The following is a 24,619-nucleotide window of genomic DNA, read 5'->3' on the forward strand; positions in this document are numbered from 1 at the left end:
TTCTATCTTGTTTTCTCCCGCTGTTATCTGTTTAACCTTTGAATAACTAAGATGTTACTCTGCTCGTATGTTTTAATCTTTATTGACAGAGAATAAAGTTCATAAAGAGAAATCCTGCATACACTTTTTTTTGTCCTGACAGACAGAAATGATGCTTACTTATTACCAATACTGTATTATATTAAACTGTTCATATGACCTACACATAGAAGATCATATAACCAATGAGTCATATTAAAAACACAGACAAGAAGATAAGAGTTTGTTAACAATTTAAAATTTATAAAATAAATAAGTAATAAATAGTAAATAATAAATAATTTTTTAAAATTTAAAGTTTAAATTAAGGTCTTTAATACAGATGCAATTGCAAGAAACCGCCAGCAGAAGTCGCCATATCTCCCTGCATCAACACTTCCAGAGGGTCAGCAGGCATTTTAACAATTTCTCCTGCATCCCATCACTGGAATAAAGTGATGTAAGTCCCCTACTAAATGTATGGCTTTGTTGTGACCTATTTCTTATAAGACTTTTAAGAAAATAAATAGTGGATTAAACTTAAATGAGAATTTTTAGTCTCTTTTGAGGAGAACTCGCACGGTGAATAAAACCGTTTACAGTTCATGAGAACCCTCTAAAATCAGGACTACACGACTTCAAGTTTACATCTCTACACCAGCCTTTGTTTATGTGAAATCATAGAAATCCCAGAAAGCTTCGCTCAAAACACACGAGTGAATGTGCAGCACCTTGAAATATAAAGCCAAGAAAAGTCCAGAGAGATGTATTGTGACATTTTATTTTAATATAAAATACATAAATAAAGCATCTGCAGGTGGCATCAGGAGCATGTGCACATATTCATAGATACACACACACACACACACACACACACACACACACACACACACGAAGGACTCAGACACACGACCAAGCATTCAGTTCACCCCCACAAAACAAAGGGTCAAGAAACTAAACGATGGCAGCTGCAGCCGTTTGAGAAGAAACGCTTCCTGTTTGGATCGATGTCTGCATACTGCACGAGGAACATGATCACAAGAAGCAGGGCAGCAGGTTGAGTTCACTCTGGAGGGACGAGATCCGTTATTTAATCCAACCGTCATCCCTCCAGTGTAAAACCACAGCAACAAACTACTGATTAGCGATCAGTAGAAGCAGACGTCCACATGTTTAAAATGTGTCTAAGTCTTTGCGAAAGCTCTCCCAATAAAATGACGGATGACGAGCGACATTTTTTTAAAGTAATGCCAGACTGAAATGTCTTAAAGTAGAGATTTAAACACCGTGCGTTTCCTATTTGCAAACTGCTTCAATTGTGGAGAGAAACTCTAAAGCGTGTTTTGTCCTCTCCGCCGCAGAAAAGCAAGAAAATAAACACTTAGTCAAGTTGAATGCAGCCTGTAACATAGACAGTATATGATATCGCCTCGCTATCTCCAAGCCTCTACTGATTGCACATTAACTTTAAAACGTAAAACAAGGCTTCGTCCCACGAGCTGTAACTTGCACCCTCTCTCGTCTGTGAAGATTTCTTTGGACGACTAAATTCATCTTTGTCGTTGACTTTCTGAGCATGAAAACGTCGGATTGTGTTTGAACAGACCTCAGATCAGTGCACAAGTTAGAGGAGGAGCTAAACACACTGTAGTCCCTGTTTGAATGAAGGAGCATGGGGCAAACACACACACACACACACACACACACACACACACACACACACACACACAGAAAACAGAAAAATATTTGAATAAACCAACATTCCTCAAAAAAAAACAAAAACAATTATAGTGCTTTCTCCTGTTCACTCCCTCAAATATGAAAACACAAAGTGTAAAATTAAACTCTTATTTGCCTTTAAACTGCTTCCAGTGAGCTGTGCAAAATGGCCCCAAGCACGGAGGAGCGACTCCTCGGATGAAAACTACCGACCATGCAGCCAGAGCCACGGGGAAGCAGCCAATCAGATCGATATGTTTGTGGTTTTTATATAAAGCCTCTGTACACCTATTTCCTCTCTCGTCATTATTCTCTCATTTTTAAAACAGACTCGCTGCCTAAAAAAAAGCTTGTAGTAAAAAACGTTGACTTTGCAGTTTGTGGCGTCGACAGGAAACGTCCAGCAGCTTCCTGACCAGCGGGGGGGCTTCCACTCGCTCGGTGGTCAAGAGGCTGCTGAAGGAACCAGAGCTCGGGGGATAGACATCATCTTAATCTTACAGGTAGAAAAATTACATGGCAGCGTAAATATTTGATGTACGTGAGCGTTTTCTGTGCGTGACTTTGATGCGAGCGTTTTCTACGAGGGCGGGGTTTTGAAAGCCCCCCAGGCGTGGAAGCAGCGCGTGAAGCAGTGAGGCTCGTTTCCCTTCCGCACCAGTCGAAGCTTCCTGGGGTGTTCAGGGTCCTTAGAGCGCATGTGCTGGATGTAAACCTGAGGAGGAGGAAGAGGAGGAGGAAGAGAAAGAGGAAGAGGAGGAGGAAGAGGAAGAAGAGGAGGAGGAGAAGGAGGAGGAGGAAGAAGAGGAGGAAGAGGAAGAAGAAGAAGAGGAAGAGGAGGAAGAGGAAGAAGAGGAGGAGGAGGAAGAAGAGGAGGAAGAGAAAGAGGAAGAGGAGGAGGAAGAGGAAGAAGAGGAGGAGGAGAAGGAGGAGGAGGAAGAAGAGGAGGAAGAGGAAGAGGAGGAAGAAGAGGAAGAGGAGGAGGAAGAGGAAGAAGAGGAGGAGGAAGAGGAAGAGGAGGAAGAAGAAGAAGAGGAGGAGGAGAAGGAGGAGGAGGAAGAAGAGGAGGAAGAGGAAGAGGAAGAGGAGGAAGAAGAAGAGGAAGAGGAGGAGGAAGAGGAGGAAGAGGAAGAAGAGGAGGAGGAAGAGGAAGAGGAGGAGGAAGAAGAGGAGGAGGAGGAAGAGGAAGAAGAGGAAGAGGAGGAGGAAGAGGAAGAGGAAGAAGAGGAGGAGGAGGAAGAGGAAGGAGGAAGAAGAAGAAGAGGAGGAAGAGGAGGAGGAGGAAGAGGAAGAGAAAGAGGAAGAGGGGGAAGAAGAAGAAGAAGAGGACGAGGAAGAGGAAGAAGAGGAGGAAGAGGAGGAGGAGGAAGAGGAGGAAGAAGAAGAAGAAGAGGAGGAGGACGAGGAAGAAGAGGAGGAAGAGGAGGAGGAGGAAGAGGAGGAAGAAGAAGAAGAAGAGGAGGAGGAAGAGGAGGAAGAAGAGGAGGAAGAGGAGGAGGACGAGGAAGAAGAGGAGGAAGAGGAGGAAGAGGAGGAGGACGAGGAAGAAGAGGAAGAAGAGGAGGAAGAGCAGGTTAGCACATATTAGCATCACACAACAGTTAGTTCCAACCAAGCAACCTGATTGGACAAGAGACTTTTCACATCCTGTATCCCTCCGCCTCAGTCAGCAGCTCTGAATACTTTACAGCTGAAACCTCAGAATCACAATGATTCAGTTACCTCACTGCAGAGAAGCTGCTCTGTGGTTACCATGGACACCAACAGTAGAATGAAATGTTCGGGTTGCTTAGCAACGGTCTAGTTTCAGTTAACTTGTGGGACTAGTTAAGTTTTAAAAAAACAACCTTTCACCTTTTTAATCACTATTATCAGCTTTTAGAAGTTGTTTTCTAAAAGTTATTTCACACTGAAGCCACAAAACGAGTTTCTGCTCACCTGGCAGGCTTTGAGACTGAGCTTGATCTCCACCTGGCTCGTCTGAGTACCGACCCACATGTACACCTGAGGCACAGTCACAAGGAAAGAGGATTAAAGTCAACGCCTCGGTTAAAGAGGAAGTGATGAAACCTAACCGCTCTCGAACACATCTGATTGGTCGTCACCTCTTTGCCGTTGTCCAGCAACATGATGTCATCATCGGCCAAGTCGTCCTGACAGAAGTCTGAGCACTTCTCCGACACGGAGAAATAACCCTTCTCATTAGAACACCTGAGAGACGCAGAAGAGGAGGAAGAGGAGGAAGAGAGATGGAAGATGAGAGCCAATAGGATTCAGTATTTATTTTTTAATGAACACAAACTATATTGACTAAATGATCCTTTTTCATCAACACGTCTTGTTCCCTCACCTGAAGAGTCGAGCGTGTTTCATGTAATCAGCATCTTCATCGTACTCCTTCTGAGAACCAATCCCGACCCAGAAGAAGTTCTCTGGCTCCTCCCCCTCGTTGATCACCTACAGGACAAATGATTTGTTTTATTGTGGACACATACGATCAGTGATTCTGCAGCTGTGTGAAGACAGAGACGCCTCACACGTGTTCACCTGTTTGCTGTACGTGTCGTCGAACATGCTGTTCATGATATCCTCGGCCAGCTTGGCCTCGTCGGGGTCGGCAGCTCGGCCCACCCAGGTGTAGACGATGCCCTGGTTGTCTGTGCTCTCGAACGGTACCTGCAGGTTTAAAAACACAACAAAGATATGATCATTTTCTATCTTAAAGAGAAGAAGACAATCGCTGCTGGGATTCAGGTTTTGATAAAAATAAAAGTAAAAAAATAAATCACAACCTTGAGAATGAAGCAGAACTCTGAGTTGAGATTGCTGGAATCTGTTCCGATCTGGATCGTCCTGAGAAGACAAAAGGTCAAAACTATGTTAAAAAAATAGCGTTGATATTTGAAGGTTAAATTTGAGGTTTGAAATCTGTTCTTGTGAGTATAAACGCGATAGAGGGACGATGTGTACCTTGTGCAAAGTGCGCTGCCATTTGTGCGTATGTGGTAGAGCGAGGGCTGAGGGTCCGCCTTCTGTTTCCTCTTCCCTTTGTGGATGATGAACTTCCTCTTGAAGTGGGACAGGAACTTGAGGTTCTCCTGCTGCTGAGTCATTCGCACCACCTTAAAGAAGAGAGGGACAGTGTTGTAATCTCTAAGAGCAGAAGCTGTGATGAGTAAATAGAACAAGGTCAATAAAAGCCATGTTAAGATTCTGATCTTTAGAGGGGAAAACAAAGGTCAAAGGAAATGTAACACTGTGTCGGGGTACCTTCAGTTTTCCCGGGAACAGACTCTCAAACTTCTTCTGCAGGGAGAAGGTGAAGGTGAGCCAGCCCATGTTGGAGGCCTGCCTGCCCTGCCAGAAGTACACCACACACTGGAAGTCCTCCTCGGGCTGTTTGTCGTCCTCATCGTCTCCTGCTGCAGCCGCTCGTCCTGCTCCTCCTGCTCCTCCTTCACCCTCCTTCTTCTCCTTCTCATCGTCCTCGTACTCCACAGGAACCCAGTACCTGAGTGAGCAGAGTTACAGAGTCAACTCACTTTGACCACGGACTGCGGTTAGGGTTTATTTGACTTTTCTTAACCCTCATGTGTCACTATGGACATTTTTGTCCATTTGGTCAAATGTTTCCTCTTCATCTGTCAATCATTTTGTCTGTGTTAGTGCATATGGCACACATTTTTGTAAGAAAGAACCAGAATCATGTAATCAAACTGGCAATTAAAGGGTTAAATTCCTGATAATTACTCAATATTTGATATTTGTGAGCAGGGCTGGAGTTCTTTAAGAGATTTATTTTTTTTTAAAGTAGAAAAAAATATGAATCTGTTCTATTTTTATATCAGTTTTTGTAAAGTGGACATTTTTGTCCTCCAATGTTCAAACAGGGAACTACATTTGAAATCTGATGCTACACAAAAACTAACAATGCATCAAAGTCAATATTTTGGATAATCTTTGACATATCCAAGACTGATTTTAAAAAAAATCCCCCAGTCACCAAATATTTGTTTTATGGAAAATAACTCATTTTTGTGTTTTTTTTTTAATTGAATTTTTGAAATTTTGAAAATAAATTCCTAAAAACGATTGAATGTTTGGTAGTTTTGAGCAGGGCTGAAGTTCTTTAAGAGATTTATGCAGAAAAACATATCAATCTGTTTTATTTTTATATCAGTTTTTTGGAAGTGGACATTTTTGTCCTGAGTGACTTAAGAGGGTCGTAAATGAAACTGATGCCTGAGGGTTAATAACAGCCTACAGCTCCAACTAGTGGTGGGTGGCTACAGTTACACAACATCTGACAGGCTTTAGTGTGCTTGACAAAGTGAGGTCTGAAAGCAAAGAGAAGCAAATGAAAAATGCAAATAGAACTTCACCAGAGTCCAAGTGAAAGTGACCTTACACGCCTCGACAGAAGTTATCACAGCTCTTTAAACGTTCTCTAAAACCATCAACGATCTGCCTCTGGTGACCTCCAGGCTGTGAGTTTAAGACTTTGTGAAACGTGAAGTAAACATCTTATTTCACCGACTTAAAGGCTGGCTGACTTCAATGATAAATATAATTTTTACTGCCCGGCCTCCACTCACTGCTATGATTTAACACTGCATGCTCACACACACACACACACACACACACACACACACACACACAGACACACACACATCGTTACCTGCAGAGGAAGACGTAGCAGTCCTGAGTGTGGAAGTGTCCAAACTCCTCCTCGGGCAGGCGAGCAAACTTCTTGCCCTCCAACACGAAGCCCTCCATACCGTCCAGGTCCTCGTTCCACTCCTCCATCAGCTGCTCCGCCTGACAGATAAAAAGATGTGAAGGTAAGAACTGAGAGCGCTGAGAGGATTATCAGAGAGTATGAAGGAAGGAGTCAAAGTGTGTGTTGACCTCAGTGAGAGCCATGGCGGGCTGTCTGGGGAGGAAGAGAGCGGTGAGGTCGGCCTTCATCTGATCTTTCTGCTCTGCGTCTTTCTTCACCTGAGAGAGGGAACAGTAACGCTTAGTGGACATGAACACCTGCACGTACTTTGAGAGCATCTAATAGGTAGTCTGCTGTCAAACACACAGACGCATCACCGACCTTGCCCTGCAGGTTGTCCTTCTGCTGAACCGTCTCAGCTGCTCGGGTGTAGTCCACCTTCAGCACGTCGTCCCAGTTCTTAAACTTGGACTTAAACACCTGAAGAGAAGACATGAACATACTAACCAATGAGATACACAGATGGGATATATATCCAGCAGTTTTAAAGGCTTTCAATGTGATTTTTCAACTTAAATATAATAGAAATCAAGTATATCCTCTGAAAATAACTCTGAGTCTCTGTGATGCTTTCAGAGTCCTATCTTCACTTTGTTTACATCGCCAGGATGGCCGGCTGACTCCTCCCCTCGTGTATAAAAGTTGTTTAATTGAGGGACTAGAGAAAAGAAGAATAACATACTGTACTCACTGCTTAACTGTGTTTCTAGATCACGCTCATTTCAGGTAAATTTACATGCAGTGTGAAGATACCAGCATAATAAAGATCGCTAGCATTAGCATGCTAACACAACAATGCAGCGCGAGTTGTTTTGGTTTCATGCTGGTGCTCAAGGGCGACATCTGCTGGATCAAAAAAAATCACATATAAAGCCTTTAAATAAGAAATAAAACAAACATTTCTCTCTCTGTCATTCTCAGTTAATCATTTCATTTCAAATAATTATTTTGGCCTTTGAACTGCACCAACACTAACACATCCCAACAACACAGACTGAAGTCTTAGCGGGAAGGCAAGAAAACAAGTGAAGGATATTATGTTTTTAAAGTAGAAGATATCTATCCCACCAGGAGAAGTTACTTTTCCACTCTCTTACTGAGTCATGAAGGTGTTGCTCTGGAGAGTCTCACCTGACACTCGGTGCCCTCCAGGTTGCGGGTGACGCAGGCGTGTTTGGGCCGGTGCAGCATGGAGCAGATCTCCTGACCCAGCTTCAAGGCGGCCGCTCGGACGAGGCGGGGGGACTTCCTCCCGATCCAGATGAACACGTCGGACCAGCAGTCCAGGATGTACACGCCCTTTGTGTCCAGCAGGGACTGGACCTGAGGAGAGGAAACACGATGCTCAGGAGGAGGGGGGGGGGGGGTGAATCTGAAAACGATCATGCAGCGGGGGAAACGTACCAGTCTCAGCTCTGGCAGCGTGTCCAGTTTGATCTTCTTATCTTTGTGCTCCACTGACAGCTTGTAGTTAATCTGAGGCAGCTCCAGGTAGCCCAGACCCAAACCCACCTGCAGGACAAGAAACAACACTTAGTGATGTTCTCCATCAGGTACAAAACAACTGTAAAGAAACTAACAGGTAAAACAGGAGGTTAGAAAAAAGGTTAAGTGTTGCGCTCTTCTTCCTCCCCCTCCTCTTCTTCTTCTTCCTCCTCCTCCTGCCCCTTCCCTCTTCCTCCTCCCCCTCCTCCTTCTCCTTCTCCTCTTCCTCCTCCTCCTCCCCCTCTTGTAACTGTACAGTTGATTATAGTGTGTATCTTTTGTTGATCAGAACGTAAATGAAGTTTTGTGTTGAAATGTAAAAAGGAAAAATCTCCATACTGGAAAGAGAAGACTGATCCACGGGAAGAAAATCTGAGTGAGATACAGTCTGAGTCTTAAAGCCGTCACATGCTGTCGACTAATATTAAAGGATCAATCTGTAAGATGTGTAGTGACTGGAATGAAAACTTTAAAACCTGAGTTTTTACTCTTTCTTACATAATGCACGTCATCATGAACCATCAGGTCTGTGAGGGAGCAGAGGGCTCAGCAGTAAATCCTACACACCTCCTCCTCCAACACTTCACTCCTACACTTCTGCAGTCCTCCACCATCACAGCGTTTTAAAATGCTGAGCGAGCGTACGGCGAGTAGGAGTGTATAAACAGTCTCACCTTGTAGAGTTTGGGTCTGATGGGAGAGAAATCATCAGGTATGTGTTTCTTGATCTCCTCCGGTTGTCCTCCCAGTGTTTCCCAGAACTCCGGCGGCTCCTGCTTCTGCATGAGGGTCGTGATCTCCGCCTTCCCCTTACGCTCGTTCTTATTGATCTTTTCTGCAAATAACCTGAAGCGATAGAAACATAAATTCATTTATGTTTTATGTGTTCATGTTTGTTTGAAGAGTTTCCAAAACGAGTGGCGGGAGAGTTTGTGTGAAGATCTTGATTTGTGATCCTACCTGGCCTTGGTGGTGCCGCTCAGCGTAGCGTTGGCTCCCCTCCAGATGAAAATGTCCAGGCCTGTGTCCAACAGGAAGACGAAACTGCCAGGACAAAAAGAGACACAGTGTGCAAATGAAGAAGGAGCGACAAACAAATCCAGGAGGGGAATACAATAATGGAGTGTTTATGTGAGACTGAGAGAAGAGTGTGGGCTGTAGAAAGATATACAAGTGTACGTCATGATGTGGTAAAGAGGGGGGGAGTTACCGAGGGTCGAGGGAGGAGCCCTTCACAGGTACAGACTCCAGTTTGATGTTCTTCTTCCCGTAAACTCTGTACAACCTGAGAAACACACAAGATGATTAAACACAGAGGAAAGACGTTTTCAGACCAAACAGAAAATGATTAGCAACCTTTCAGAAAAGAAGTCGCAAAATGCCTCTGAAGAGTTTACTGGAATTATCAGAATCAGAATCAGAATCAGAATCTGGGTTTATTGCCAAGTACATTTACACAAACAAGGAATTTGACTTTGTGTATTGGTGCTAAACAATTAACAAGGAAATAAAGCTGAACTAGCAACAACTTAAATAATACAGAATAAGAAGATATTACAATACATAAAATAGAATTTAAAAATGTAAAAAATAACAAAATAAAAAACACAAAATGTACAAAAGGTGAAATGTAGGAGCTGTGTAGTGGACTATGAGAACAAATGTACGACAAATCAGATTTGTCTTTTCATTAGAAATCTTTGACTACTTGTTCCCTCAGCAGCATTTTATCAAACTGCTATGTCAATGGGATTCATTACGCCTCCGCAGCATTCAGATGGAAGGTAAAGGGTCACAGGGGCGTAAACAACACGGATTGAAACGTCGGTCTGGAGAGGGCTTATGACTTCAAGAAGGCAGCGCTTGAAACTGCAGCTTTAAAAACCATGATAAATAATATTTGACTTAATTTGGACGCATTGTTAATCTTCACACCATTTTCTAATTTAGTCATAGTCTCCTGATGAAAATGTCCTTTTATATTGAGTCAGATATTAGTCATTTGTTATTGATTTAATTTAGTCACTGACTAAAATTGCACATCAATTTAGTCGATGAAAATAGAAGATATTTTAGTCAACAAAATCAGATGCAAGCTTTTATTTTGATTATCAGAAGCTCCAGGGGGCGGGGCTTCACGGACCTGCAGGTAAGAGGCTGCACATTGTTGCACTCACCACACACACACACACACACACACACACACACACACACACACACACACACACACGATGAAGTCTGCTGTGGTTTACAATGATTTTAGAACAGCTGAGGGGGGACGTGATAATCGTGACTTGTAATGTAGTTTTTGTTTCGTCACATTTTCGTCAATTAGATGATGAAGTAATATTATTTATCTATCAAATCTTCAAACAGCGGAGTTTCGTCTCGTCATCTTCATAGTTGACTAATTTAAAAAGACCTTCGTCAACAAATATTTTCGTCATTTGTTTCGTTGACGAGATTAACACTGTTAATGCGATAAAGCAAATCCATGGAGCCTTAAAAAGAGATCCAGAAAAGTTTGATCCCAGCCTACCTGACGGAGTAGTGTGTGTCCTCCACCGTGTAGAATCCACTCGCTGTTCCTCCCTCGATGTAGGAGATCTCGTTGTTAAACACCTACACGTTACACAGACACAGTCGTTTATAAAACAGCACAGACAGGTTTATAATTCAGAAACGTTTGGAGTGGAATCAGTTTATCCTGAAGGTTTCTACATACAGCACTGAACTCCTCGCTCTCGTCTCCCATCTCCTCCCGTATCGTCCTGCACTCCGCCCCGAGGAAGTTCCTGAGGTTGACGGCGTGGATGGCCGAGCCGGCCTTCTTGTCCAGCGTGGCCTCCTGACCGATCCAGTAGAAGATCTGATAGTTCAGAGCTCCGTTGTCATCCAGGAACGTCTGCGACCACACAGAGGAACGAATGAGAGAAAGATGAAAACCTGCAGGCCGCAGACACACGCCTCTGATGTAAAACAACGACACGTCTGATGAGTTACCTTCAGGATGATGTAGCAATCTGCCTCGTAGAACTTCCCGTGGAAGGTTTCATCCACTTGGAGAGGAATGAAGTTTTCTATCTGCCAAACAGACACACCTGGAATCTGCACGACAGAGAAACAGGAAACATCAGGATGTCTGTAAGGTGTGATCCTACACGTGTTAAACATTCAATAAGAATAAACACACACACTGTCACAAAGAAATATACATCACCTGCCCGACGTCCTCCATAAAGAACTCAGAGTAGTTGAGTTGAGGTTTCTCTAGACTCTTGTCCCAGCGCCGGACTTTTAAGTCGCCGTATTTCAAATCACCATTTTCCTGCTAAATCATCAAAATTGTTGGTACAAAAAACCCCCAATTCAAATCAAACGATGTGTTTATTGCTCCTCGTGTGTCCTCGTGTGTAGCCATCTTTCTTCCTCACCTCCATGTTCTTCTTCTCCTGAGCTACGTCACTCATTCCCTTCAGCACCTGCTTGGCCTGGTCGTCCTGTGAAGAGTCCTTCCTCCTCCGCAGCCTCATCCTCCTCGCCAGGGGATCTCTGGGGCTGGCTCCTATACACACACACACACACAGACACAGACACATTAAGATTAAAACCTCTGGAACACACACAGGTTGTATTGAGGGGCAGAACAAACAGGCAGAGAAATGGTGCGTCCATGTATGTGACCACACCTCCTCCAGCAGCAGCCACAGTGGCGGGCGAGGCCCCGGCCAGCCGGAGCTGGTTCTGCAGGGAGAAGTCGATGTTGTACCACTCGGCCGCTCTGTCGACGGGTTTAGGAGGCATCACAAGGTTCGGGTTCTCACGCACGTCCAGAATCTACAGAGAGATCAGCCGTGGAAAAAGGATGAATGTACTTGGGATAGTTTTGTTAATTTTGTGAAGCAATTAAATGTGCTACAATTAGACTGATGAGTATTCAGCAGATTAATTAAACATGTTTTGACTGACAACCTTCTAATTATTGTGCAACTGGAATCTCCATCCCATCATGCCCCCCCCCCCCCCCCTTATTATTATAAGTCTGTGTGTGTCTTTATCTCTTGTCCTGTCTATTGTCTGTATGCTTGTTGTCCTTGTTTGTTTTTGTACTCTTGTGCTTTCTTCTGGACTTTTATTATTATTTTATTTTTTATTAGTTTCTTTTGTTTTACAGTTCGCGTGTGGGGTTTTAGGTTCTTTCCCACACCGCTAATGTTCACACTCATTTCTGTATCTACCTACTATGGATGTTTTGGTTCAACTGTGCTGTTGAGCCATCTAATTACAATGTGAACATGCATCCAAGAAAAATCAATACAAATAATTTTGAAAGAAAAAGGATGAATGTAAGATTGAATTCTGGTGATGTTTGGGTTCTGATGTTGGTCGGGTTTGTGTTTGGGTACTTTTACTGTTGGGGTTTTGTTATTGTTGTTGTTGTTTGGGTTCTTATGCTTTGTTGTTATTTTATATTCAGTGTTTAAGTACTTTGTAAATCATTGTTTTGAAAAGTGATATACAAAGAAAGTCATTATAATGATGTCTCACAGTTAATACAGCATTTAACTTAAATGTGATTTTTTAAAAAAGTTTTCTTTAAACTTTCATCCTTTCTTTTGACACTTTAACATCATTATCCAACACATAGAACATCGTTAACCCAAGAGAAACACTGTTTGAGTCCAGTGTTACCTCTAAATCAGTCAGGAAGTGGATGGCCTCGGGCAGCGTAACCAGGCGGTTTTTATTCAGCACCAACTTCTTCAGCTTTCCACACCTGGACGGCAACGCAATAAAAAAAGGTGTGGTGAATAAAAACCGATGCATCTCTAAACAGCTGTTGAAATGTTCATTCTGTGTGTGTTTGTGTTTAGCTCACCTGCAGAGACCCTCGGGGATCAGCTCCAGGTTGTTGTTAGCAGCCATGAACTCGGTGAGGCTGGAGAGTTTGCCGACGCCCGGCGGGACTCCGTCAAAGTCCAGTTTGTTGGAGTTCACATACAGCTTCTTCAGTTTGGACAGCTTACAGATGGCAGACTGCGTGGAGGCAAAAACCAGAAAAACAACTTAAAAACATGCCTGAACAAATTAAAACACAGGAGTGTCTCAAAGCTTCCAGCTGTGTGGGTTTTCTATATCGTCCTTACGGGCAGCGAGGTGAGCTGGTTACGACTCAGGTTAAGCGTCTCCAGCTGAGTCCACTGGTCGATGCACAGAGACAGCTCTGAGATCTGATTACTGCTGAGGTTGAGTCTCTTCAGACTGCCCAGGGAATAGAGGCACTCTGGCACCCGGGTCAGGTCGTTACATGACAGGTCGACGTCTGGGAGAGACAGGAGGAAGAGAGGGAGCATGTGTTTGTGAGAAGCATCAACAATCAGGAAATAAAGAAGATGGATACTCATATGGAGACTTCTGCCCGTGCTCTGCGTTTATTTCATCCTGAACTGAATGTCGATTGGGCAGCAGACGGTGTGTGTGTGTTACCTGCTAACTGTGTCAGACCCTCCAGACTGGTGGGCATGTTGCTCTGGGTCCTCTGTGTGTTCCTCAGGTGGAGAGTCTGTAACGCCACCATGGCTGGCAGCTGGCTGCTCGGACACATGAAGAAGAAATAAATGTCTAAAAGTCTGCACTAAGATTCAGGTCGAACATGAGACTTCCAGGTGTTTGGTGTATTTACCGCAGTTGTGCGTGCATCAGCGGGTTGTTGTTCAGGATGAGCGTCTGCAGGTGAACCAGGCGTCTCATCTGGGGCGGCAGGCTGTCCAGCTTGTTGTCGCTCAGGTCCAGGTACAGCAGGTCGGTCAGGTTGATGAACAGCTGGTTGGGGATGGCGTCGATGCCGTTGTGGCTCAGGTTCAGCACCAGCATGTTCTTGCTGTTCTCCAGGTCTCTGGGGATCTCCGACAGCTGGTTGAAGCTCAGGTCCTGAAGGAGAGGCGGGGGAGAGTTAAGAGTGGGAAAACATGATTCTGTTTTCATTGTAAACACCGGCTGCATGCCAGAGATATTTTTGGAACAGTGAAGTTAACAACGCTAAGTGTAACGCTTATAATGTACCAGCACAGAGAGGTCATCCAGCTGGAAGATGTCATCTGGGACTCCAGAGTTTTTCAGGTTGTTGGCCCTCGCTACCACCGCCTGCACACGGAGAGAAACACGGTCAGGATACGGTTCAAACATCGATATCAGTCAGAGCAGAGTGTAACGTACAGTTCATTGTACAAAGTTAATTTTCTAGAACATTCCTGTTTAAAAAAAAAAACTCCCTTTTGCACTATTTAAGACGAGAGAAAATATGAAGTCATTCTGTGCAATATGTCGCATTGAAGGCAGCGAGCAGCGTTGAACTGCTAGTCTAACAATGATGATTTTAAATACGTAAAATAAGTCCTTTTTCAGAATTGGGTCACTAAAAAAAGACGATGCTCATGTTCTGTTGGGATTATTTTTCTGATGCATGTGTGGGCGCTTCAGTTACCCGCAGGTTGGGCAGGCTGGACAGTTCTCCGTGTAAGGTGGTCAGACTGTTGTGGCTCACTGAAAGATGCTCCTAAAAGAAGAGGGAAAAGGAGGAGCTGAATGAGTCATAACAAAACACAATCATCTTAATCACACAAAAAAAAACAAAAAAAAAACACCCTCAGTAGTTGCTCTGGTGGTTCCTGTGCTATGAATCACCAACCCCAGACACGTTGACTCATCGCCTCGATAACAGACTTACTACACCTGGGAGGATCGAGCATGTTAGCACAGATCATCTTCTCGCCTCGGACGTCTGATTGCAGCTTTGCAGGTTTAGTGGAGTTAATCCTATCAAAGTCGCTGATTACTAAAGTGAAGTGTGTGTGTGTGTGTGTGTGTGTGTGTGTGTGTGTGTGTGTGTGTGTTTGTGTGTCTTTAATCTGGAGACTGCTGACGTCTTATCGGTTACCTGCACATCAAGTTTAGAAACAGGACTGATCCATAAATGTCTTGGTCTTGTCTCTGAGAACTCTGGACTCGGTTAGTGTGGTCTTGACTCGACACTAGAAACAAGTATGCTTTGACTCCTCAGCTATCAACTATCCAGACTTTCACGAGAAAAAAAAGTGAAACATGTATGATGCAAGTATGACATAAACTGACATGTGCTCCATCGTGGTAAAAACTGATTCTTCTTATATTTACTGTATGGGAGCAAAAGAGTCCACTCCTGTAAATGTTCTGCATAAACAGCTCCATATTCAAACATCTCTCTGGATAACCCCGTTATCTTAAACCCCTGAATGTCTCACCAGTTTCTGCAGCGAGGCCAGCTCCTCTGGGAGGTAACACAGTCCCGTCCTGTTCAGCTTCAGCCATCGCAGACTGCTCATGGACTTGACGTGCTCTGGGAAGTACCCGCCCTGTAAACACAGAAAGATGGAGAAGAGAGGATTGAGAAGGAGTTTTGATAAGTAATACTGGGGATAACCTTAGTTATCAACGCTTTGTTTCTATCTCAGTAACTGAACGTTTACATTGTGATGGAGGGTGCAAATAAACCCGAGCTGACGCTGCCTGTGAACATTTTTTTCACCATAAATATCAAAAGATCTTTCTGCACACAGTTACATTACCATTTGCTTTAGAGAACAGCAGGTTTAATACCACTCCAGAGGAGGATGTTGTTTGTTTGTTGAGTGAAATACATGACATGAAGAATGACATTCAGTTCCTGTTTTACTCTCCCATTTATGATGACATATAGAATGTGCTTTTTAGTCAAATGTCCTCCATTAATGTTGATTTATTCTGGTTGGATGTTTATAAAAAAACCTGGGTTATGCTTGAGTTAATCTTATGTGAATGTCGACACACAAAAGGTGGCATCGTCCTTGTTGGTTTCTCCGTCATGTGGAGGTGTGTAATCACACAAGACAGATTATTTAACGCTCAGCTACATGACCAAATGTAACAACAGACATCTGGCCAGCTGTGACGGCATTTTGTTGAACAGGAAGTAACAGAGAAGTTAGGTCACAGTCGTAATGTGGGCACAGTTGAGGAAGAGGAAATGATGTCATCCTACATGAGCTGAATATAGCTTAGAATCATCAGCCTGACGGATTAAAAAAAAAAAACAGCTCTTTCCCCGGCTTGTTGTTTCAACATTCAGACTTTCTGAACTGAAATCACATGAACACAGAAGTCGGAATGACGACTTCCCAACTCGGTAACTGGGAGCATCCGAGGAGCACCTGAATGCAGCATCGCTCCCAGTGCCTCTGACAGTGTGCCATGCAGGTTGTCATGTGTGTGATCGGTGGAGAGCTTGAGGAGTACTGTTCCTTTTGGAGAGGATGTAGGTTGTTATTGTGGCGTGACGGCTCCCAGCACACTGTGTTGAGTTTAGGAAATAAAACCCATGCAAGCTAGATAACATCTCGTAGCTTCATTTTAGCAGAACGCTTCAAAATGTTGTGAAATGTTCAACGGCTGAGAGTCTTGATAAGGTGCTGTCTTGTCCTAATCGACTTGTTTTGTTGTTGTTGTTGTTGTGCTGCACTTTAAAACTAATACATAGGTTTCCAGATAATGCAAATTGAACTTAAAATCGTACCTTTCCACAATTAAAAACAAGTAAATATAGTTTGCAAAAGCAGGAATGTAAAACTAAATATTGCAGGAGGTGAAGGAATTAGTATTCTGCAGAAGAAACATACGACATGTAGAGGTAAAATAGAGAAAAATATGTTTAACTCAGGATGAAAGTATGAGAAGTACAAACATGTGGTGTCGAAAAGTCAAACATGATATTTAAAAGAAAAATTAAAGCCAGTTTGTTGAATAAATATGTGGAAATATGTCAGTGAGATACTGTTTTGTTTCGTGATGCTGTAACAAAAATGTATTGATCTACAGATTTAAAAATACTTTTTTACCTTCTGCAATTTCACTTTATAACGACTCCCCTTTAAGTAAGGACAGAAGACATTTAAACTTTTAAACTTTAGCCTGAGCTGCATATATCAAACTGTATTTTGCACCTGTATATTTGCACACTTGACTGCTTTTTTTATAATAATTCTTTATTTATCTATCATACTATGCACTGGCAGAGCTAGTATGTTGTACTGTTATCTATGAGTAACAGCTACTTATGCACATGGACCATCCATACCACTTCTTTATCCTGCCTATGTGGGCTCATGTTTTTTTTTTTTTTTAAAGATGTATTTTTTGTATGGGTGGGATATGTTTGTATATATGTGTTGTGTGTATGTATATATGTGTTGTGTGTTTGTATATATGTGTTGTGTGTTTGTATATATGTGTTGTGTGTATGTATATATGTGTTGTGTGTTTGTATATATGTGTTGTGTGTATGTATATATGTGTTGTGTGTTTGTATATATGTGTTGTGTGTATGTATATATGTGTTTTGTGTGTGTGTATATATGTGTTGTGTGTTTATATATGTGTTGTGTGTGTGTATATATGTGTTGTGTGTATGTATATATGTGTTTATATGTGTTGTGTGTGTGTATATATGTGTTGTGTGTTTGTATATATGTGTTGTGTGTATGTATATATGTGTTGTGTGTGTGTATATATGTGTTGTGTGTTTGTATATATGTGTTGTGTGTTGTGTGTTTGTATATATGTGTTGTGTGTTTGTATATATGTGTTGTGTGTTTGTATATATGTGTTGTGTTGTGTTGTGTGTTTGTATATATGTGTTGTGTGTATGTATATATGTGTTGTGTGTTTGTATATATGTGTTGTGTGTTTATATATATGTGTTGTGTGTGTGTATATATGTGTTGTGTGTTTGTATATATGTGTTGTGTGTTTGTATATATGTGTTGTGTTGTGTTGTGTGTTTGTATATATGTGTTGTGTTGTGTGTTTGTATATATGTGTTGTGTTGTGTGTTTGTATATATGTGTTGTGTGTTTGTATACATGTGTTGTGTGTTTGTATATATGTGTTGTGTGTTTGTATACATGTGTTGTGTGTTTGTATATATGTGTTGTGTGTTTATATATATATGTGTTGTGTTGTGTGTTTGTATATATGTGTTGTGTGTATGTATATATGTGTTGTGTTGTGTGTTTGTATATATGTGTTGTGTGTATGTATATATGTGTTGTGTTGTGTGTTTGTATATATGTGTTGTGTTGTGTTGTGTGTTTGTATATATGTGTTGTGTGTTTGTATATATGTGTTGTGTTGTGTGTTTGTATATATGTGTTGTGTTGTGTTGTGTGTTTGTATATATGTGTTGTGTTGTGTGTTTGTATATATGTGTTGTGTGTTTGTATATATGTGTTGTGTGTTTATATATATGTGTTGTGTGTTTGTATATATGTGTTGTGTTGTGTTGTGTGTTTGTATATATGTGTTGTGTTGTGTGTTTGTATATATGTGTTGTGTTGTGTGTTTGTATATATGTGTTGTGTTGTGTGTTTGTATACATGTGTTGTGTGTTTGTATATATGTGTTGTGTGTTTGTATATATGTGTTGTGTGTTTGTATACATGTGTTTGTATATATGTGTTGTGTTGTGTGTTTGTATATATGTGTTGTGTTGTGTGTTTGTATATATGTGTTGTGTTGTGTGTTTGTATATATGTGTTGTGTTGTGTGTTTGTATATATGTGTTGTGTGTTTGTATACATGTGTTGTGTGTTTGTATATATGTGTTGTGTTGTGTTGTGTGTTTGTATATATGTGTTGTGTTGTGTGTTTGTATATATGTGTTGTGTGTTTGTATACATGTGTTGTGTGTTTATATATATGTGTTGTGTGTTTGTATATATGTGTTGTGTGTATGTTTGTATATATGTGTTGTGTGTTTATATATATGTGTTGTGTTGTGTGTTTGTATATATGTGTTGTGTGTTTATATATATGTGTTGTGTGTTTGTATATATGTGTTGTGTGTTTGTATACATGTGTTGTGTGTTTGTATATATGTGTTGTGTGTTTATATATATGTGTTGTGTGTTTGTATATATGTGTTGTGTGTTTGTATACATGTGTTGTGTGTTTGTATATATGTGTTGTGTTGTGTGTTTGTATATATGTGTTGTGTGTTTATATATATGTGTTGTGTGTTTGTATATATGTGTTGTGTGTTTGTATACATGTGTTGTGTGTTTGTATATATGTGTTGTGTGTTTATATATATGTGTTGTGTGTTTGTATATATGTGTTGTGTGTTTGTATACATGTGTTGTGTGTTTGTATATATGTGTTGTGTGTTTATATATATGTGTTGTGTGTTTGTATATATGTGTTGTGTGTTTGTATATATGTGTTGTGTGTTTATATATGTGTTGTGTGTTTGTATATATGTGTTGTGTTGTGTGTTGTGTGTTTGTATATATGTGTTGTGTTGTGTGTTGTGTGTTTGTATATATGTGTTGTGTTGTGTGTTTGTATATATGTGTTGTGTTGTGTGTTTGTATATATGTGTTGTGTTGTGTGTTGTGTGTTTGTATATATGTGTTGTGTTGTGTGTTTGTATATATGTGTTGTGTTGTGTGTTTGTATATATGTGTTGTGTGTTTGTATATATGTGTTGTGTGTTTATATATGTGTTGTGTGTTTGTATATACGTGTTGTGTTGTGTTGTGTGTTTGTATATATGTGTTGTGTGTTGTGTGTTTGTATATATGTGTTGTGTTGTGTGTTTGTATATATGTGTTGTGTTGTGTGTTTGTATACATGTGTTGTGTTGTGTGTTTGTATACATGTGTTGTGTTGTGTGTTTGTATACATGTGTTGTGTTGTGTGTTTGTATACATGTGTTGTGTTGTGTGTTTGTATACATGTGTTGTGTTGTGTGTTTGTATATATGTGTTGTGTTGTGTGTTTGTATATATGTGTTGTGTTGTGTGTATATATGTGTTGTGTTGTGTGTTTGTATACATGTGTTGTGTTGTGTTGTGTGTTTGTATATATGTGTTGTGTTGTGTGTATATATGTGTTGTGTGTTTGTATACATGTGTTGTGTTGTGTGTTTGTATATATGTGTTGTGTGTATATATGTGTTGTGTTGTGTTGTGTGTTTGTATATATGTGTTGTGTGTTGTGTGTATATATGTGTTGTGTTGTGTGTTTGTATACATGTGTTGTGTTGTGTTGTGTGTTTGTATATATGTGTTGTGTGTTGTGTGTATATATGTGTTGTGTTGTGTGTTGTGTGTTTGTATACAAGTGTTGTGTGTTTGTATACATGTGTTGTGTTGTTTTGTGTGTTTGTATATATGTGTTGTGTTGTGTGTTGTGTGTGTGTGTGTATATATGTGTTGTGTGTTTGTATACAAGTGTTGTGTGTTTGTATATATGTGTTGTGTTGTGTTGTGTGTTTGTATATATGTGTTGTGTTGTGTGTTTGTATACAAGTGTTGTGTGTTTGTATATATGTGTTGTGTTGTGTGTTGTGTGTTTGTATATATGTGTTGTGTTGTGTTGTGTGTTTGTATATATGTGTTGTGTGTTTGTATATATGTGTTGTGTGTTTGTATATATGTGTTGTGTGTTTGTATATATGTGTTGTGTTGTGTGTTGTGTTTGTATATATGTGTTGTGTGTTTGTATATATGTGTTGTGTTGTGTGTTGTGTTTGTGTATATATGTGTTGTGTTGTGTGTTGTGTTTGTATATATGTGTTGTGTGTTTGTATATATGTGTTGTGTTGTGTGTTGTGTTTGTGTATATATGTGTTGTGTTGTGTGTTGTGTGTTTGTATATATGTGTTGTGTGTTTGTATATATGTGTTGTGTTTGTATATATGTGTTGTGTGTTTGTATATATGTGTTGTGTTGTGTTGTGTGTTTGTATATATGTGTTGTGTTGTGTTGTGTGTTTGTATATATGTGTTGTGTTGTGTGTTTGTATATATGTGTTGTGTGTTTGTATATATGTGTTGTGTTGTGTTGTGTGTTTGTATATATGTGTTGTGTTGTGTTGTGTGTTTGTATATATGTGTTGTGTTGTGTGTGTGTATATATGTGTTGTGTTGTGTTGTGTGTTTGTATATATGTGTTGTGTTGTGTGTTTGTATATATGTGTTGTGTGTTTGTATATATGTGTTGTGTGTTTGTATATATGTGTTGTGTTGTGTGTTGTGTTTGTGTATATATGTGTTGTGTTGTGTGTTGTGTGTTTGTATATATGTGTTGTGTGTTTGTATATATGTGTTGTGTTTGTATATATGTGTTGTGTGTTTGTATATATGTGTTGTGTTGTGTTGTGTGTTTGTATATATGTGTTGTGTTGTGTTGTGTGTTTGTATATATGTGTTGTGTTGTGTGTTTGTATATATGTGTTGTGTGTTTGTATATATGTGTTGTGTTGTGTTGTGTGTTTGTATATATGTGTTGTGTTGTGTTGTGTGTTTGTATATATGTGTTGTGTTGTGTGTGTGTATATATGTGTTGTGTTGTGTTGTGTGTTTGTATATATGTGTTGTGTTGTGTGTTTGTATATATGTGTTGTGTGTTTGTATATATGTGTTGTGTTGTGTTGTGTGTTTGTATATATGTGTTGTGTGTTTGTATATATGTGTTGTGTTGTGTTGTGTTGTGTGTTTGTATATATGTGGTGTGTTGTGTGTTTGTATATATGTGTTGTGTTGTGTTGTGTTGTGTGTTGTGTATATATGTGTTGTGTTGTGTTGTGTGTTTGTATATATGTGTTGTGTTGTGTTGTGTGTTTGTATATATGTGTTGTGTGTTTGTATACATGTGTTGTGTGTGTGTATATATGTGTTGTGTTGTGTGTTGTGTATATATGTGTTGTGTGTTTGTATATATGTGTTGTGTTGTGTTGTGTGTTTGTATACATGTGTTGTGTTGTGTGTTGTGTGTTTGTATATATGTGTTGTGTTGTGTGTTGTGTGTTTGTATATATGTGTTGTGTTGTGTTGTGTGTCTGTATATGTGTGTTGTGTGTTTGTATATATGTGTTGTGTTGTGTTGTGTTGTGTGTTTGTATATATGTGTTGTGTTGTGTGTTGTGTGTTTGTATACATGTGTTGTGTGTTTGTATATATGTGTTGTGTTGTGTTGTGTGTATATATGTGTTGTGTGTTTGTATATATGTGTTGTGTTGTGTTGTGTGTATATATGTGTTGTGTTGTGTGTATATATGTGTTGTGTTGTGTGTTTGTATACATGTGTTGTGTGTTTGTATACATGTGTTGTGTGTTTGTATACATGTGTTGTGTTGTGTTGTGTGTTTGTATATATGTGTTGTGTTGTGTTGTGTGTATATATGTGTTGTGTGTTTGTATATATGTGTTGTGTTGTGTTGTGTGTATATATGTGTTGTGTTGTGTGTATATATGTGTTGTGTTGTGTGTCTGTATATGTGTGTTGTGTGTTTGTATGCTGGCTGCTGGAACACCTACATTTCCCTGTTGGGATGAATAAAGTTTATCTTATCTTATTGTGATATACTTTGTACGGTGCATCATGAATTGATAAGGAGGATCTACGATCGGGCTGCCAGTGGCTGTGTTTTTATTTTTATTGATTTTGAATGAAGTGTTTTGTTTTGTTTTAATGTTTAGTGGAAGATGATTATGATAATAATCAGATATTATCAGATTAATCTTCTTTCTGCTCCTTTACATTCAACATTCGAGATTTTATGTTTGTTTGTTTTTCTTTATTGTTTCTTTAAATGAAACAAAATGTACAAATAAAGAATAAAACAAATAAAAGTATTTAAGTATCAAACATTGAGACATCTGTACTCATCTTTTCTTATTTCTGATTAAAAGTTGTTTTTAATTCACTGCTCTTCTGTTTGTGATCCATGTCTTCTCTGTACAGCTCATTATTTAGCAGAGGCTTTTATAAACTATATATATATATATACACTTGTTTACTCTTTAAAGAGCTCTTCTGTTGTTCTTTTAGGAGGTAACTTCACCACTTTGTCTAAAATGGAGCTTCTGACTCAGACAGGCAGTTAGCCTCCTCCGAAGCTAAAGTAGCTAAACTAGCTAACATGACGTAAAGATAAGGGAAGCTACAGCTAATGAAAGTAAACATTCATCTTTAATGAACCAATTCCGCTTATAATGTCTCTAAAACAGCCGGGCAGGACGCTTCTGATCGAGGTCTTAGAGGCGTTTGGATCATGTCAAAGAAAATCTGACAACTGGCTAACGCCCAATGCTAACAGCACTGAGCTAATCTGCCCGTTTGTTTGTCGGTGTTTAGTTGTTGAACAGCGACAGTTTATATAAAAAAACAACGTTTATTATGTTTTTAAATCCTTACTTTGAAGTCGTTTCCACTGAGGTCTACCCCCCTTATGAAGGGAAGCACTCCGGTGGCAGCCATTTCTGGTTGAAGTCAGCAGCTGAGCCCTCAAACTGTCTATTTTGGTCCCGGAGCAGCGACGGGTTGTGGCTGCGAGGCTGTGCTGCTTCTTCTTCTTCGTTTATTTAACGGTGGTTAACCAGCAGCGCGTTTGGCTCTTTACTGCCACCTGCTGCGTCGGAATGTAAAGCACAGATTATAATACTACGGGTTGAGCGACATCTAGTGGTCATCCATTTTTTTATTTTTTTTTACCAACTTTTTATTTATTTTGACAGCCTTTACAGGTGTATATCATCCAATAAATCCACTAGGTAGTAAATCATACAACCATTTCATAGTCATAATTACAATGCAAAAATTAAATAAGTAAAAAAAGAAGAGGATGACAACACAACCCTGCAAACCTGGAGTTTTCATAGCCCCCCCCCCTTCTCCCCCTCCCATGGGTCTTGTATTTTAAATAAACATATAGGCATTTACAGTAAGTCTAAAAACCAAAAATAATTAAAAGATAATTATATATATATATATATATATATAGGCAGCTCAAATTAACAAAAAATAGAAGGAAAAATAATAATGATAGTAATAATGGGATTAAACATTTAAATATATTTAATACAGTATAGTGGAGAAAGAAAAAAACAAAAACAACAATCAAACCAATAACAAGATCATAGTATAGATCTGACAGAGTTAAAGGTCCGTGTTCTATTTCCTAGTGGTCATCCATGAGAATATTTGTGCCGGTGTTATGCCGAGAAATGCATCCCAGCCTGCCAAGAACTGCATGCACCTCACTGTTAGAAAACAGTATAAATCTTATTTTTAGGGACAGATCTGCGAGCATAGTATTTTTTAGGGTGGATGCAAAATACGGCAGTGTAGAAATTGTGTTTGTAATATATTGAAATGTTCTGCCAGGTGTATGCAATTCTCGGCAGGTATGCATTTCTAGACATAACACGTTTGCGTCCCACTGTTTAAAATAAATACACTCAAAATAAATCAATTGTCAATGAATAAGACAAAATAAGGACTCAAGTGAAACTAATAACGTACAGAGTCTGAGGAAATAAAGTTCAGGTCGGATGCACCAATCCATTTATTCATTAAAAAAGACACAATGACACGCTTTTCTTTCGGTCCTTCCAAAGGGTGTCGCCACCCACCACCTCTGAGCAACACCTGCTGCTAATCTGCATCGTTCAATACAATGTAGCTCACAGTGCCACCCAGTGGTCAGCCCAGCAAAGACAGCTTTAACAAAGAGTACGTCATGGATATCAGAGAATAAAGTCAT

The 24,619-nt window shown here is 40.1% G+C and overlaps 1 protein-coding gene across 2 annotated transcripts; it reads right to left on the minus strand.

Annotated features, from left to right (window-relative positions):
• Positions 1-783: 783 nt before the first annotated feature.
• Positions 784-23,418, minus strand: flii (FLII actin remodeling protein). 2 transcript variants are annotated; one of them, XM_065965166.1, is made up of 31 exons: positions 23,272-23,418; positions 15,283-15,393; positions 14,487-14,558; positions 14,066-14,146; positions 13,686-13,933; positions 13,490-13,593; positions 13,150-13,325; positions 12,882-13,039; positions 12,695-12,779; positions 11,692-11,839; positions 11,437-11,567; positions 11,223-11,330; positions 11,006-11,110; positions 10,728-10,907; positions 10,542-10,624; positions 9,213-9,287; positions 8,963-9,046; positions 8,677-8,848; positions 7,922-8,029; positions 7,649-7,840; positions 6,839-6,937; positions 6,646-6,735; positions 6,416-6,555; positions 5,008-5,248; positions 4,708-4,859; positions 4,530-4,590; positions 4,285-4,413; positions 4,088-4,194; positions 3,843-3,948; positions 3,676-3,741; positions 784-2,452 (listed from the first exon to the last, which is right to left on the minus strand). In XM_065965166.1, the coding sequence occupies exons 1-31, from the start codon at positions 23,332-23,334 to the stop codon at positions 2,318-2,320; spliced, it is 3,810 nt and encodes a 1,269-aa protein (XP_065821238.1). In that variant the 5' UTR covers positions 23,335-23,418; the 3' UTR covers positions 784-2,317. The 2 variants fall into 2 exon arrangements, with proteins under 2 accessions (XP_065821238.1, XP_065821237.1); XM_065965165.1 differs by having other exon boundaries at positions 11,223-11,333.
• Between the last annotated feature and the right edge of the window lie 1,201 nt (positions 23,419-24,619).

This window comes from Labrus bergylta, chromosome 16 (assembly GCF_963930695.1).
Source record: "Labrus bergylta chromosome 16, fLabBer1.1, whole genome shotgun sequence".
NCBI lineage: Eukaryota > Metazoa > Chordata > Actinopteri > Labriformes > Labridae > Labrus > Labrus bergylta.